Source organism: Drosophila virilis, chromosome 5 (genome assembly GCF_030788295.1).
Source record: "Drosophila virilis strain 15010-1051.87 chromosome 5, Dvir_AGI_RSII-ME, whole genome shotgun sequence".
Lineage (NCBI taxonomy): Eukaryota > Metazoa > Arthropoda > Insecta > Diptera > Drosophilidae > Drosophila > Drosophila virilis.
Genome location: NC_091547.1, coordinates 19246988 through 19261272, shown reverse-complemented (window position 1 = coordinate 19261272; position 14285 = coordinate 19246988). Strand labels below are relative to the sequence as shown.

The following is a 14285-nucleotide window of genomic DNA, read 5'->3' as shown; positions in this document are numbered from 1 at the left end:
TGGAGTGGACAGGGACAGCCACTTGGTAGCCATTGTGCGCTCAATTGATTTTTCATTTAAATGAAAATCCACAGCGGATTTGGACCCGGCCTGTTGTGTGGCTTAATGAGCTGCCCGTTTCTTGTTATTGTTCAGCTTTAGCCTCAGCTTCAGCCACGAGCAAATGTGTTTGTTAGCCTCTCAGCATGTGTGTGTACATATACACATAAGGTGTGTGTGTGTGTGTGTGTCGGTGTTTATGGTACAAAAACTTTTTATTTTTATTTTTATTTCAGCGAAAAAAAATATGTAGCTATATATAAGGTATTGGCGTACAAAAATAATACACTTTGTTCTTTTTGTATTGTTTTTTTTTTTATGCTTGCAGTTTGATTTTTTCAGTGTGGTATGTTTAAATCTATGAGGCAGTTGCAGCTCTTCTGTTGTTGCAGTCGTGGTACAAAAATGTGGCATGCTGTTTGGCCTAAAGAATTTATCGACTCCGATCTGTGCTTATAAGCTTTAGAGTCCAAAGCAAGTTTAATTAAGAGCTAACAAGGGAGCAGCTAATTTTAACGGGCTACTGAATAAATATTAAGCTGGCATTGAAATAAAACTTTGCTTGTCTGATTTAAGCTTTAAGAGAGTAGAAAGATTTACATAGATTAAAAATTTTCCAAATTAAAAAGAAAATAAATTTACATTAAACTCAACAATTGAAAAGAAAATAAAAAAATTGCCCATTTTTTTAGGAGCTATTTAATAAGTATGTTGTGCTTGCAAAATATAAAACGATTTAAATTTTGCCAGCTAAAAACGTTCACTTTATTTGTGTGTTTGAGAAGCGAAAAGAATAGCACTTAATTACACTCACATAAATAAGATACATATTTATAGCATATATTGTAAAACTACTGTGTGTTTTTATGTATACAAATATTTTATTGTGCCAATTTTAAAAATTTCCAAAGACTTTTTCGAGCTGTGTATAGATATATTGAGATATTGTCATTTGTATGCATTGTTTAATTTGTCTTAGCACAGATTATTTGTCGTTCTGTTGGAAACTGTTTGGTGTTCAAGACTTTTGTAGTTTTCGAAATAAAACATAGACTGCAATGCAACTGCCATAACGTATGGTACAAATGTTATATAAGTATATAAGTAACTATATGAGAGTTTATTATTATCGTACGATTGTCATTTATAAATATTGCTGCCTCTTGTGTTTGTCTGATTTTTGTTTGTCTTTATCTACCATATTCTTGGTTATTTTGTTTTTGTATAAAATTTTCTACTTAACATCCAATATAAAAATTTGCACTAAAATTAGTTAAACCTTATTACTGGCTAATGTATAATCGATATGTAAAACGTATCTCGTTTAGTATATGTACACACAAGTTGCTAGCACCAATACAAATTTATTATTATAAAGGCATACTAAGCATATCAATATCAATATCAATATCAATATCAAATATCCATATATCAATATATTATATATATAAATATAGTATTTCTCTTCTTTTTAGGTAGTGTAGTAGTAAGTTGTCATTATACTCGTAGTACCGCTTGTTAACTTGGCTTCTTGAAGGCAACGTCTGCTTAGGTGATATCAAAAAATTTTACAAATTCTTTTTCCTTTAATTACTGGCTATATTCTTACTGCTAGACTGGGCTTTGAGCCCGCTTATGGATCTAAATTGAGCTACTTAAGCGTTACGACATACAAACTGAACGAAATGATGCATGAAACAGTGTTTTATAAATAATAAGGAGAAAACGTCAAAACAAAAAGGCCTCATTGGGGCATTTCTTTTTTCTATTAATGATGCTGTTGTGGGCGTGGCTTGGCGTGGCTATAGTGAGTATTTTCCATATGGCCTGCGGCTCAGTGGCGTCGCATATGCAGCGATAGATGATCGGAGCGACTGAAACTCCGGGTGCAGAGCTGACAGCGAAAGGGCTTGACGCCCGTGTGTTTCCTGTAGTGGCGGGTCAGCTCGTCGGATCGGGCGAAGCGCCAGATGCAGCCTTCCCAGGTGCACACATACGGCTTCTCACCTGCAAGTAGAATGTTCAAAATGGTACAGTGAAAGTAACACAGTGGGAAATAGAACGGACAAAACGCAACTATAAAGTTAACATCAGAAAGGGAAATGAAACACTTAAAAAATTAAAGTGACAAAAGTTGCATACAAGAATTAACCCAAGCGAAAGATTTCTACAAAATATTGAACTGTATTCCCGAAGACTCACCTGTGTGCGTGCGTTTGTGCGCCTTGAGATGCGAACTCTTGGTATAGACCTTGTCGCAGCCCTCGGTATCGCACTTGTGTACCTTGCGGTTCTTGGAGAGATCATTGTAGCCGCCGCCATTGGACGCGGCGTCACGACTGAACGAGGCGCCGCTGCCCGCACCGCTGCCGCCAAAGTTGATGCCGCTGAAGCTGCTGCAATCCTTGCGGCTGCCGCCACCGCCACCGCCTAAGGCCATGCCCCCAAAGGCGGGATTCAGTGCCGCATGCGGCGAGCCTGCACCAGCATAGCTCTTCCAGCTGGGCGAGCACACGCCGCCAGCTGTTGCTGCTCCGCTGGCAACTTTTCCGCTGCCGCCGCTACTGCTCGTCGTGGAGCATTTGCGAGCCGTTTGGGCATCGGCGAACTTGTATGGATTCTTGAACAGGCTCAGCAAACTGAACTTGCGATCGTAGTCCTGCATGAGAGCGCTGCTGCTGGCGCTGTTGCTGGCGCTGTTGCTGGTGCTGCTGCTGCTGCCGTTGTTGTAGCTGCAACTGTTGTTGTTGTCCTCCTGCTTGCTGATGCGTCGATACGTGAAGAAGAATGGCGATGCGGCAAAGAATGGCGAGAATGGCAACTTGGAGACGCCGGAAGCGTACAGCTGCTGCTGCTGCTGTTGCTGCTGCTGCTGCTGCCGCCCAAAGGCGCCCAACGTGGAACCGGCACCAGCTGCATAGCCGGCGGCGGAGGATGAGCAGCTCGTCTGCTTGCCATTACTGTAGTTGCCGTTGTTGTTGCTGCTGCTGCCAATGCTGCTGTAGGCCTTGCTGCTGGCGGCTGCTTTGGTGGCGGATTTGCTGTTGCTGCTGGTGGCGTGTGAGGTGCTCGCTGCAATTGTAAAGGCAATTGATAGTCAGTTAAACAAAATGGCCAACTGTTGAGTTTTTTATGGTCGCAAAAGCTTAATGAGACTCGTTAAATGTGGCCGGGTATTGGCATAAAAATCAGCTTAGCTTTAGCCAAAGAGCACCAGTCAGTTAATACGAGACGAGGACGAAAGGAGACGAGACGAGACGAGGCAGTCGCCATCAAGTCAACTCAACTGTCTGGAACACTTTGCCTTGTCAGTTAACAGTTGTACACAATTTCCTAATTTTGCTGGCCCGGCATGGCCTGGTCGGGCCGAGCGTAGCCGAGCCGAGCCGGGACCTGGCGGACCGACTCATTGCATCAAAAACGTTTGCATGTCGCGTATTTTATGGGCCCCCAGACAGGCGGACAGACGTTGGCGACAGACGGACATCAAATCCGTGCAGTCGTGATCCATTTAACCTGTACTTGAGCGGCGCCGATTGCCAGCCGCAGCAAGTCAGCCCGTCAGCCCGTCAGCCCGTCAGCTCCGCGCTCACACACGGCCCCAACACAGGGACAAGTGTGTCGATTTTGGCGCCCGCGACATCAATTGCCAACAGCAGCAGCAGCAGCAGCAGCAGCAGCAACAGCAACAGCAGCTGCCACAACAGCAACCACTGACTGCAGTTGCAGTTGCCACGATGCCTGCCTGACGGCTGCCAATTTCCACTGGTAACTGCACCCAGCCCACCCCCTCGCTGCAGCCCAGTGCCCAAACAACTCTCTCGCTTCTTTGGAGCCGCTTCTTGCAAAGGGTCCGCCGTGCTCCATATGAAAGTTTGCTCTGTGCCACGAAGCACTTGACTTGACTGGTTTCCACAAAATGATCAAGAGTGCAATTGTGGAATGGTGTGCTGCATATTTCATAGTTCCGATTGAATAATGAATATTGATCAGGCAGCCCGGTCTAAGGTAGGTTTCTTAATAGAATCATTGATTATATTAGTTTGTACATATTCAATAGAATCATAAATTATAAGTTCTTTTACACCTTGATAGCTTTTAAGTTAAGCGAGGGATTTCGTTTCATTTGTGTGTGAATTGAGAGCTCAAATATAACAATTGTACTCAAAACTCATCTTGAATTTCTTATTTAAGAAGTCTCAACTATCTTAAAACAAATCTAGCTTGTATAAAGTCAGATCAAAATATATAAAGTGAACAATTTTATGAATTGTGAAACATTCATTGGTCTATTTTTCGTGATAAGAAAGTATTTTTTTCTTTACATGAAGGATAGAGTGGTTAAAATGTGTAAAGATTAAGAAATGTTGATCCCAGCTTTAAATTGTTATTAATTGTGTTTTTGCCATTATATGTCCACATTTAATTGTCTTAAAAGTTAATCAAAATTTTATGAATTCCTTTGTAACAGCTAATCATTAATTGCCTTTTTGCTACTTTTTTTCCACCTTCCATTTCTTCATCTCTTTGTTTTCAATTTCTTTGGTGCCATTTCTTCTTCACAACATTGGCAAATTTCATTGAATGACGAATATTCCTTTTTTAGCCTTGGCCTATACATATTAATGAATGCCAAATGGACTGAACACAACGAATTTATACGAACTGTGTTGGAATTTTATAGTTTGGCAAGCCAGCCGATCGACTTAACGAAACTATGTGCATATTTATGGCCCATTTACATTGTTATAACTTTATGTTCCTACGCTTATCATTTGAATATAGTTTTATTTAAATAAAAATTTGCTTAATTGTTCAATCTGGTTTTGACTTTGCTTTACGTTCTTGTTGTTTTACCGTTATTTATTGTAGAGTATTCATGAATAGTTCTGCTGGGATAATCTGTTTAGACTCAGTCTGAGAAGCTGTGACTCATTAGTTTACATTATTATTACAGACATGCATATAGATAAATGCATAACTAAAATAAGGAATCCAGGCATATATTTTAAATAATTTAATATACTTTTTTATATTTATATGTTACATATATAAACTATGTTTACTACAACAATTATTTGCATACGTCTTGCATTTATTTTGCAATAGTTTTATTTATGTTTTTGCACATTCTTCATTTATATTGCCTGATTCCCTTCTCTGCGGCTACCGCATTCAATTTTCACTTGTTAAAACTCTTCTCTTTGTGGCTGCCTGTCGCCTTTAGTGTTATTGTTGTTGCTGTTGTTGTTGTTGTTGTTGTTGCAGCAGTTGTTGCTGCTGCTGTTGTGTGGTGTGCTGCCAAACTGTACGAGTGACCCATGCTAAAGTGCTTTGTCTGAGGCCCCCTGCAACAACATGACCGAGGGCCACAACAGACTCGGCCGCTCTGACTGAGCTGATGCTGACGCAGCTGACCGTCAACGGGGGCCTGTGAAATGGTCGCCCGGTCGCCGGGCTGGCCGGTCGCTTGTTTTAGCCTCAAGTGCTTCAAGTGCGTTAGAGCCAAAGTCTGTCTACACATGCGCCCAGACCGGGAACTCGGACCTCTGAGACGGTTGTTTGCGGCTGTTACTGATGCATTTGTAATTTCCATGCCAGCATTTGGCTGCACAGCGCCCAAGGTAGCAACAGCCCCGTATATGTGTGTGTGTGTGTGTTTGTGTGTGTGTGTGTATCTGAGAGACTGTTCCGTCTCTCGTGTTATTAAAATTGATGGCATTTAATTGAACTGGCCATCAACGTCAGCCCACAGTGCCGTTTGTTGCCGTTTCTTTGCCATTTAGCCATATTGCGGTGTGTTGCCCCATTTGCAATTGCGCCGCTTAGAAGGGAGCATTCATTTGGCTTTGGCTTTCGGATGCGAATGCATATGCTAATGCGCATTATGTGGCAGCAGCAGCAGCGGCAGCCAACAGCAGGCGACTGACTGTCATATATTTTGTGTCCAAAAAATGTCCATTCTCCGGCACTCAGTGCGCATATAATCACCGCTTTTACCGAAATGCACACGCTGACTTCATATTTCTGCCAATTTAGTGGCGGTGGCCCGGGCCGCGCGTTTAGGCGACCCAGAGATTTGAAATCACACTTGTGCCTATTGCCAAAGTGGTGCAATAAAAAAAGTGAATGTTGCCCCCGAGTGGCACACACACACACACACGAAAACACACACACAGACACAACAGATGCACATACGTGGCCACAGTGAGTCAAGTTAGCAGCCATGTGGCAGCTCCTTTGGCGCGTCTTCAAAATGGTTGTCTTGGCCATAAACTGCTCATTTGACTTTGGCTGCGAGCTTGAGAGTTGGGAGCTGCTAGCTGCTAGCTGGGAGCTCTGTGCGCGATTGCGTTGAACGTGCCGCCCGAGCAGCCAGCGATAATTATGATGAGGCTGACGACCAAAGCCAAAGACTGCAACCGGGTTGCCAGCGCCCAGCGGTGCTGTGCGGTGCATGCAATGCGGATCTCGCACCAAATGCGACTTGTTGGCAAAACCAAACAATAAATTACAAAAACAGTTGATAGGGTTTAATGTGCACTTGGTGTGCGATTGGTTATAATTGACAGTTCGCTTGGCTGGCTGGCTGGCTGCCTGGCTGGCTAGCTGACTGTCTGTCTGGCGACGTGCTTCGCTGCACCACTGCACCACCACCACTGCAGCAGCAGCAGCAGCACCACCACCAGCCGACTCGTCGTTATGTCTGTTACGTTTCTTGGCAGTTAATTGCCAGGCGCGCGCACATTGATTTACTAGTGGATTTTTATATAAAACTGTCGTATTTAAGTTATAATTATGAAACAACATGGCGTATGAGCGATGCCGATCACACACTCTCACACAGACATTCGGACACACACGCACACAACACTTTCGGCGTTAGCACATCTAAATTTATGGCATTGCGCATACGCCGTGGGGGCAGCTAACCTAAGCAACGCCGCCAGGCTTTATAATACACACAAGCACTCACATGCTTTTATTTTTTTCTTTAACCATTTTTCACACTCTGCGGGCGTCTTTTGAACCTTGAAATAAAAGTTTCCCACACTTGCGATAGAGCTGGGCAAATGTTTCGATTTTCCTTTTGGCTTTGCTATCTATCTTAGCCGAACGCTGACTCCTAACTCTTAACTCTTAGCTCCTAACGCCGACTCTGACTGGCTGGCTGGCTAATCCAGCGCCTGATTCCCAGCCAGCCCAAAATGGTAACAGACGTAGACTTTGTGGCAGCAAAAAACTAATGAGCAACAACAACAACAACAACAACAGCAACAGCTACAAACACTGGCGAATGCAAACTGCACCTGCCAAACGGGCAAACAAACAGGCAACAACAACAACCACATTCATTTGAGAATAACATTTTATAGCTAAACAGCACGAATTTTAGACACTCTGCCAAATCCTGCTGCTTTACTTTTGAGTGAACAAAAGCTTAACTTAATAATCAAAAGTGAAGACAATAGTTATTTTAATTTTCTATGACATTTAACATAGTTTACTTCAAGTTCCATATTTTCTGCACTATTAAAGAAGTTTATTTAAAGTTATTGCCATGTTGTTCAAGTTCTTCAAAAGCTTTGAGGCATATTTTATAGGCTACGCGAGAGGACTTTGTTGAAAAAGGGTATGATAAGTTGACTTAAGCTCTGCCAGTTCATATCAAAACTAAGTTTTGGAGCGCGTTACAAACTGCCTGTCTAATCAGGCATACCCTGTTGCTGGTACCCTAAACTGGCGCTGCCCACTGCATCGTCGTCATCCTCCTCGACTGCGCCTGCGACCGCGGCTACGACTTGGACTTCTACGTTGTTGGCGCTTCGTTAGCGGCTGCCGTTTTATTTCTGTTTGTATTCCTATTTGTATGGCGGATTTTTCCTTTTTTTTTTCATTTTATTTTTTTTTTCCTCTTTTTCCTTCATTGCTCGATTTGTTTTTTACGAGCAAATTGTGCAAATATCTTTAAGCTTAGCAAAACTGACAACTAGATAAATTTAAATGAATTTCTGCGCTCATAAGCTGACAGCAAAATGGGCTGGCAGCTCAGTTAGCCACATTAGTTAACTGCCTGCTGGGGCCAGGGCGCATTCTCGGCAAAAGGAAACAACAGCAACAACAAGAACAACAACTGCAACAGCGAAAAGAAAAACAGAAGAAATATAGAAAAACATTTAATTGTTTGCTACCAATTATGTATTTGTCAAGTTAATTGGTATGTCAACGCAACTTGTTTTTAGTTAGCCTCAATGCACGGTGGCTGACTATCTGGCTGGATGGCTGGCTGGCTGCCTGGTGGTGCCATCAAAGCAACTGCGACGACCACCGCCAAAGCCGCAGTCATAGCCACTGTTAAAGCCAAAGCTAGCAAAACGCCAGACGCATTGTCAATAAGCAGCAGCAGCAGCAGCAGCAGCAGCAGCTGTAGCTGCCAAGGCACTGTCACAGACGATGAGATACAAACGCAATGCCAATCATGCAGCCATTTTACACCCGGTCCAGGTCTGTCCAAAAAACCAAAGAAGCCACAAACGGCAGCCGTGAAGGTGTGAAAAGCAATGCGAGGCAGGCGAAGACTGCAGCAGCCAGCCAGCAACAGTGTGCCGCATGCAACAGCCGCCTGGAACTGGACCCGTTTTTCGTGGCTTGTCGCACACTGATTGTCAGCGCGTGTTGCAGAGCGCGCGAGCTGCCCACCGACCGATTGATGCACTGGCAACAGCAAACGGCGGCGTTGATGGATGTGCCACTGGCCAGTTGCCGGCAGCTTCGACCGGGCAGACACCTTGCGGCTTATCGTGCGATCTGGAGCGCTTAACAAATGCTTTACGCTAATGACAATTTTGTTATACATTTTATGCATGCACACACACACACACACACACACGAACATACAGAAGGCGCATACATGGCGTATACGCAATGCCGATTGACGATAGCCGCGATAAGGCGACGGCCAGCCGTCGATGGACAAGTCGATAAATAAATTTATGCACAGCCAAAGAGGCGTAAAATGTGCCATTTGATTTAATGCACAAGTCGGTGTGTGCGTGCGTGTGTGTGCTATGTGTGTGTGCGTGTATTTTCGCAATGATAATCGATTTATGGTGTGTGAAGTTTGTTTCTGTTGCTTTTCGTTTTGTATTTGTTTCTCATTTTTTTTTTCTACTTTTTTTTTTGTGTCATTGCTAATTGTGTACAAATATGGACAAAAGCGTGGACACGAAGCAGAAGGCTTTCCAAATGGTCAGCACTCGTAAGTAGGCAGCATCCAGCTGGACCCGCAGCCTGCAGCCAGCAGCCAGAGCAGAGCAGTTAGTCAGCATTGGCATCAGCATCAGCTACAGCTATAGCTACAGCATGAGCAGCGGAAAGTTGCCCAACAGGCGTTTTAAAATGCCTCTGAGAAATAATTTATGCATTTCTTTGTCTGCAACAGATAAACGATGAGACGGTCACTTAAAGTGGTTTCTGCATATGTGTGCCTGCGTGTGCTGGTGTCTGTGTGCTGGTGTGTGTGTGTGTGCGTTGTGCTAAGTAGCATACACGCTCGTTGCCTTTTTAGCCTGTAAGGCGTTTAGTGCTTAGTGCCATGATTAATTGATCGTATTTGTTATTGATTAGATGTTAGAGAACTTGGTGTAGCAGAAATTACGACACTAACTGCTAAGCGGCCATCGATAAATTGCTCAAAAGGGTTCATTGAAGTTAATTTAGATTAACTGCTGGCTTAAGAATCCAAACGTTTAAATTTATCAATAAATAAATAAAAGCCAGTCTCAAAGAAAGCAATTCCAATGTGACAATTGGTGGCTATCGAAAATATTTAAACTAAATAGAAACAGATCAATATTTGTAAGCCGATGCATTACATAGTTCATTTATATATACATATATATTTGGATAGCTGTTTAAAAAAATCACCAGTGCTCGAAAGCATTATTAATATTATCGGGAAATTAGTTTTAATTTTCTGCCATTAAGCATGCTCCTAAAAGAGAGTTTTCTGAGCACCTAATTTCCATCCAGATGAACACATCCTTTGGCCATAAAAGTACGCAAAAAACAAAAAAAAAAGAAACGTGCGTCTCCAATATGTGATAGTATCCATGAATAAAAGTCTGGAGCTGGTGAGCGGTAATTGCTGCGTGTTAATTCAAACAAATGTCGGGAATTGCGCATTTAATGTGAAAATGAAGAAACATTGCGCATAGTTTGGACGCTGCAAGGCGGCCAGACCGCTGCCTGGGATAGCCATGGATGGAGTGGGTATATACATACATATAAACGTACCAGGTGCCAGGCCAGGCCAGGCCCAAACGAGCTAGCGAGTTAGGTGGAGCGAGTGAAATAAATGATCCCAGCTTCATGTTTAATTTATTTGAAAGTTAACACACATATAACAACTACAACAACAACAACAGCAAGTCGCGACGCGCCGCCGGTGACTGTAAAACAGTAAAAACAAAATACAACGCAAAGATGCAACATGCAGTAGGGGTAAGGCGTGAGGTGACGATGGCGGGGTAAGCAGAGCGGGGTGCCTGGCGAACGGGCATTAATGCGTCGTAATCACACTAAGCAGACATTAAATGCGTTTTCGCTGTTTGAGCACCAGCCCCGAAGTCGGGACAGCGCCATAGAAAAGAGCCAAGAGACAGGCAGCCAGGCAGCCAGGCGAGGAGCCTCACTAGCAGCAACAAGCAACAACAACAGCAACAAAAGCAACAACAACGCCTAAATGATTGATAAAATAATTGCTTGCACGTGATGCGCACTTAGCAAATGAACAAAGAGCAAAAGACGCAATAGAAAAAGAAGGAGAAAAAAGAGAAAGGCAGCACGGCCTCACGCAATGACCGCCGCGCAAGTCCAAGTGTCAACCCAGCAGCTCAGCTGGAGGGGATGCCCCAAATCCGAGCGCAGCCCAACTGAACAAGTGCCAGCGAGACTAGCTTAAAGTGGAGCCTATGAAAAAAGTGTCAGCACAATGCTAAGCAATGTGAAGTAGTTAGAGCGAGATAAGTATAGTGAAAAGTTAAGATTAAATGCTTATCAAATAAGTCACAATATAGTTGTGCATATACAATTGCAGTGTTGGTAAATGTCGATAAGCCATGTGCTAATTATTAGTTAGCACTTATTATACTGTTGACCAGCTCAATGAACAACAAGCAGCTAATATAAATAATGGCTCAAGTGTTGACAAATTTCTTGCAAGCATATTTGTAGCGCTATACAACACTGAAGGCTGCTGCTTTTTGTGCTCCCAAATGCCTGACTACCATTTAAAGCGAGTGTCATTAGAAGTTCAGCAGCGCAAAAAAACAGGGGAAAAAAACACTTAAACTCAAGACAACAAAAAATAAACTGTATCAAGTCGAGACAAGGCCCAAAAACTGAAGTGGGGGCATTGAAAATCTAACGAATTATAACGTGGGAAACAAACTGAGGGACGTTGGCAACACAAATTGCCGCAGTTAACGGTTCCTGTTTCGTCGCAAATTTGGCTAAGGCAGCGGACACAAAAAAATAAAAAATAAAAATACAGAAACAGAAACCGAAAGACAAGCTGAATGAAGCATCCAAGCCCGATACGAACTAAACCAGGCAGCCCAACAGCCAGCCAGCCAGCCAGCCAGCCAGCCTGGCAGGCAGTCAGGCAGGCAACGATTGCCACGACAAGTGGCCCCCCGCACGGCTCCAGCTACAGTTCCAGCATTTGCCCGCCCACTCGTGCGCCACATTATTTCATGCAAAATCATGCCATGGGAACCACGACGTCGCTTCTCCCAAATACAGCAGTCTAGAACTATTACCCGCGGTACCCTCCTTTCTCTCTGCCTGCCGCACTCTGATCATGGCCAGCCTCCGCCAGTGTCTCCTCCTGCTGACTGCAACTAATGCACAATCATCGCAGATTATTTCATTTAATGTCAATACAAAAACAGCAAGCGAGCTGCGGCTGCAGCAACATCTTTGCTGCTGCTGCCTCAGCCTCAGCCTCTGCTGCTGCTGCTGCTGCTGGCTGTGGCAACATCGACATCGACATCGACATCGCCATCGACTGGGGCTGCGGCTGCGGCATCCTGGCGTGCATTGAAAGCTGAAAGTTTGACACTCCAATTCTCAATGCCGCTGGGCAAACAAATTGAGTGGAAGCGAGTGCAGTTAAGAGTTAGGATGAGGTGGGGGGGGTGCGGTCGACGGTCTATCTGGGGGGACAGCCCGTTAGTGTTTTGCAAACGAGTTTAAACTGCTGTTGACTTTTGAAAAGTCTAAGGGCCCGGGCCAGACCCAAACCAAGTCAGCCACTCTGGCAGCTCGGTCAGCTCCATTGCTGGGCCACATTGCTCATACGCTCCGTTTGACCTTGCAAAATCGACGTTTAACGTTCGCCGCTTTTTTTTTGGTAACAATTTTCTGTTATTTTTTTTTTTTATTTATGGCTGAGCATTGTGATATTTATTTGTGGCCGTCTTGATGGTCGCTGCGATCGCATCAGTCATGCGCCTGCCCCACTGAAGTGTGCAATCAATTTTAAACCAGGCAAGATTTGCATAAACCACAACAAAAAAAAAAAAGAAAGAAAACATTGCCAGAAAAACACGGCCAGACAGCTATAAATGAAGTAATCAACTGAGGCGAACACTGATAGAGTGAAATGTATACAATTTGGTAAGGCTGTAGAATGGAGGAATGTAGTACAGCAGGGTTTTAGAATTGAATTGATTCAATCATTTCTCGTTTAATTCGCACTGAGCTGCCTTTCTAACCTTACTGTGGCACTCGCTTTCTTCTTGAGTATCCTTACAGCTATTTAACCTTTACTTAGCCTTAAGTTAAATGAAGCCTCAAATCTGATTCTCTTTTATTTATCCGTTTTTAAATGTGGCTACAAACAGATAAAAAAAAATGGACTAAATATTATAAAAACTTTCAAAATATTTTTTAGAAAAAATTACGCTATAATATAGATTTGTTAAAATGATTTTCTAATATGAAAAAATCTTTTTATCCTGACGATTTTCTCAAATGTAGGAAGCATTTTTGTTAAGTGCATGCCTTATAATAAACCCACTCATAAATCAAGGTTTTAACGGGTTTTGATAATAAATTGAATTCTGCTACTTATTAAACACAAAATATTAATAATCAGAGATATAATACTAATAATTGAGATAATAATAATAATAAAAATAATAATAATTACAATAATAATATTCATATTACCATCGAGCCAAAAACCTGGTTGTTCAGTTACCTTATCGACTGGCTGACATTTACAGCTCTTAAACCGATGTCGTCCTGTCCAGCCGTGGATATAGCCTATCTGTGATATATGTTTATGCCACAAGAACAAGTGACTTCGATAAGACACAAACCGCTGCCACACACACACATACACGCACACTCACACACAGCGGCCTTTTAAGCCAACTGCCACAGCTTTTACAAGCGAACAATACAAGTTAACAAAATGCGACAAACAAACGCAAGTCCTAAGCAGATATCGGGCAATCGCTTAAATTAATTTGTTGTCACCAGTTTGTTGAAATAATCTATGCTGGCTGTTGGGCACAAGCAAATGTGTGGCCCGGCTTGGGGCCAACTTCGATCTACAAAGCTGTCCAGGTGGGTGGTGGCAACAACCAACAGCGACACATGCCTAACCGTGGTTGCAGTTGTTGTTGCTGTTGTTCGGCTCGGTGGCTGGCTGGCTGGCTAGCAAGTTGGAGCACTCGGACCGCAGCCCAACCCAAAATTGTTCACCTGTCAAATCAGCGCGCTGCGATCTTTTATTGGCCACAAACAGCGGCAAACGGCCAAGCGCCAATTGTTGGCCACAACAGCAGCAGCAGCAACAACAACAACCAGATTTATTTATTTAAGCGCTCAAGTTGTGCACCCATTTGAAATTGTTGCCGCTGCCTCGTAAAGACTTAATTAAGCCCCAATCTCGACCAGAGCTGGGGCAGCAGTCTCCGAGTGGTCCGCTCGTTCGTTTTGCTCCATTCGTTTGGAGCGATAAATTTATGCCGCTAATTTGGCAGCGTTAACTCAATTTGTGACCACAAAATGCACAATTTGTCGCGGCTTTTGATTGCCACAGCACTCGGATTGGCTGGCCAATGCAGCAGTGCCACACATTTGAGCAGTCTGCAACGCTGCGGCAACGCCCCAATAAGCTGTGCTTTGTTTTGCGGCTTTGTTTATTGTCTAATTATAGGCATGCCAGTTGG

At 43.5% G+C, this 14285-nt stretch overlaps 1 protein-coding gene across 1 annotated transcript in view; it reads right to left on the bottom strand.

The window, feature by feature from the left end:
• Positions 1–280: 280 nt before the first annotated feature.
• Positions 281–14285, bottom strand: part of LOC6627135 (Krueppel-like factor luna) — a 38445-nt gene continuing 24440 nt past the window's right edge. Inside the window, exons 4-5 of the mRNA XM_032437085.2 lie at positions 2242–3111; positions 281–2046 (exon numbers count right to left, since the gene is read on the bottom strand). Of these exons, the coding sequence (XP_032292976.1) occupies positions 1874–2046; positions 2242–3111 (1043 nt within the window). The 3' untranslated portion in view covers positions 281–1873. The remainder of the gene's footprint in view (positions 2047–2241; positions 3112–14285) is intronic.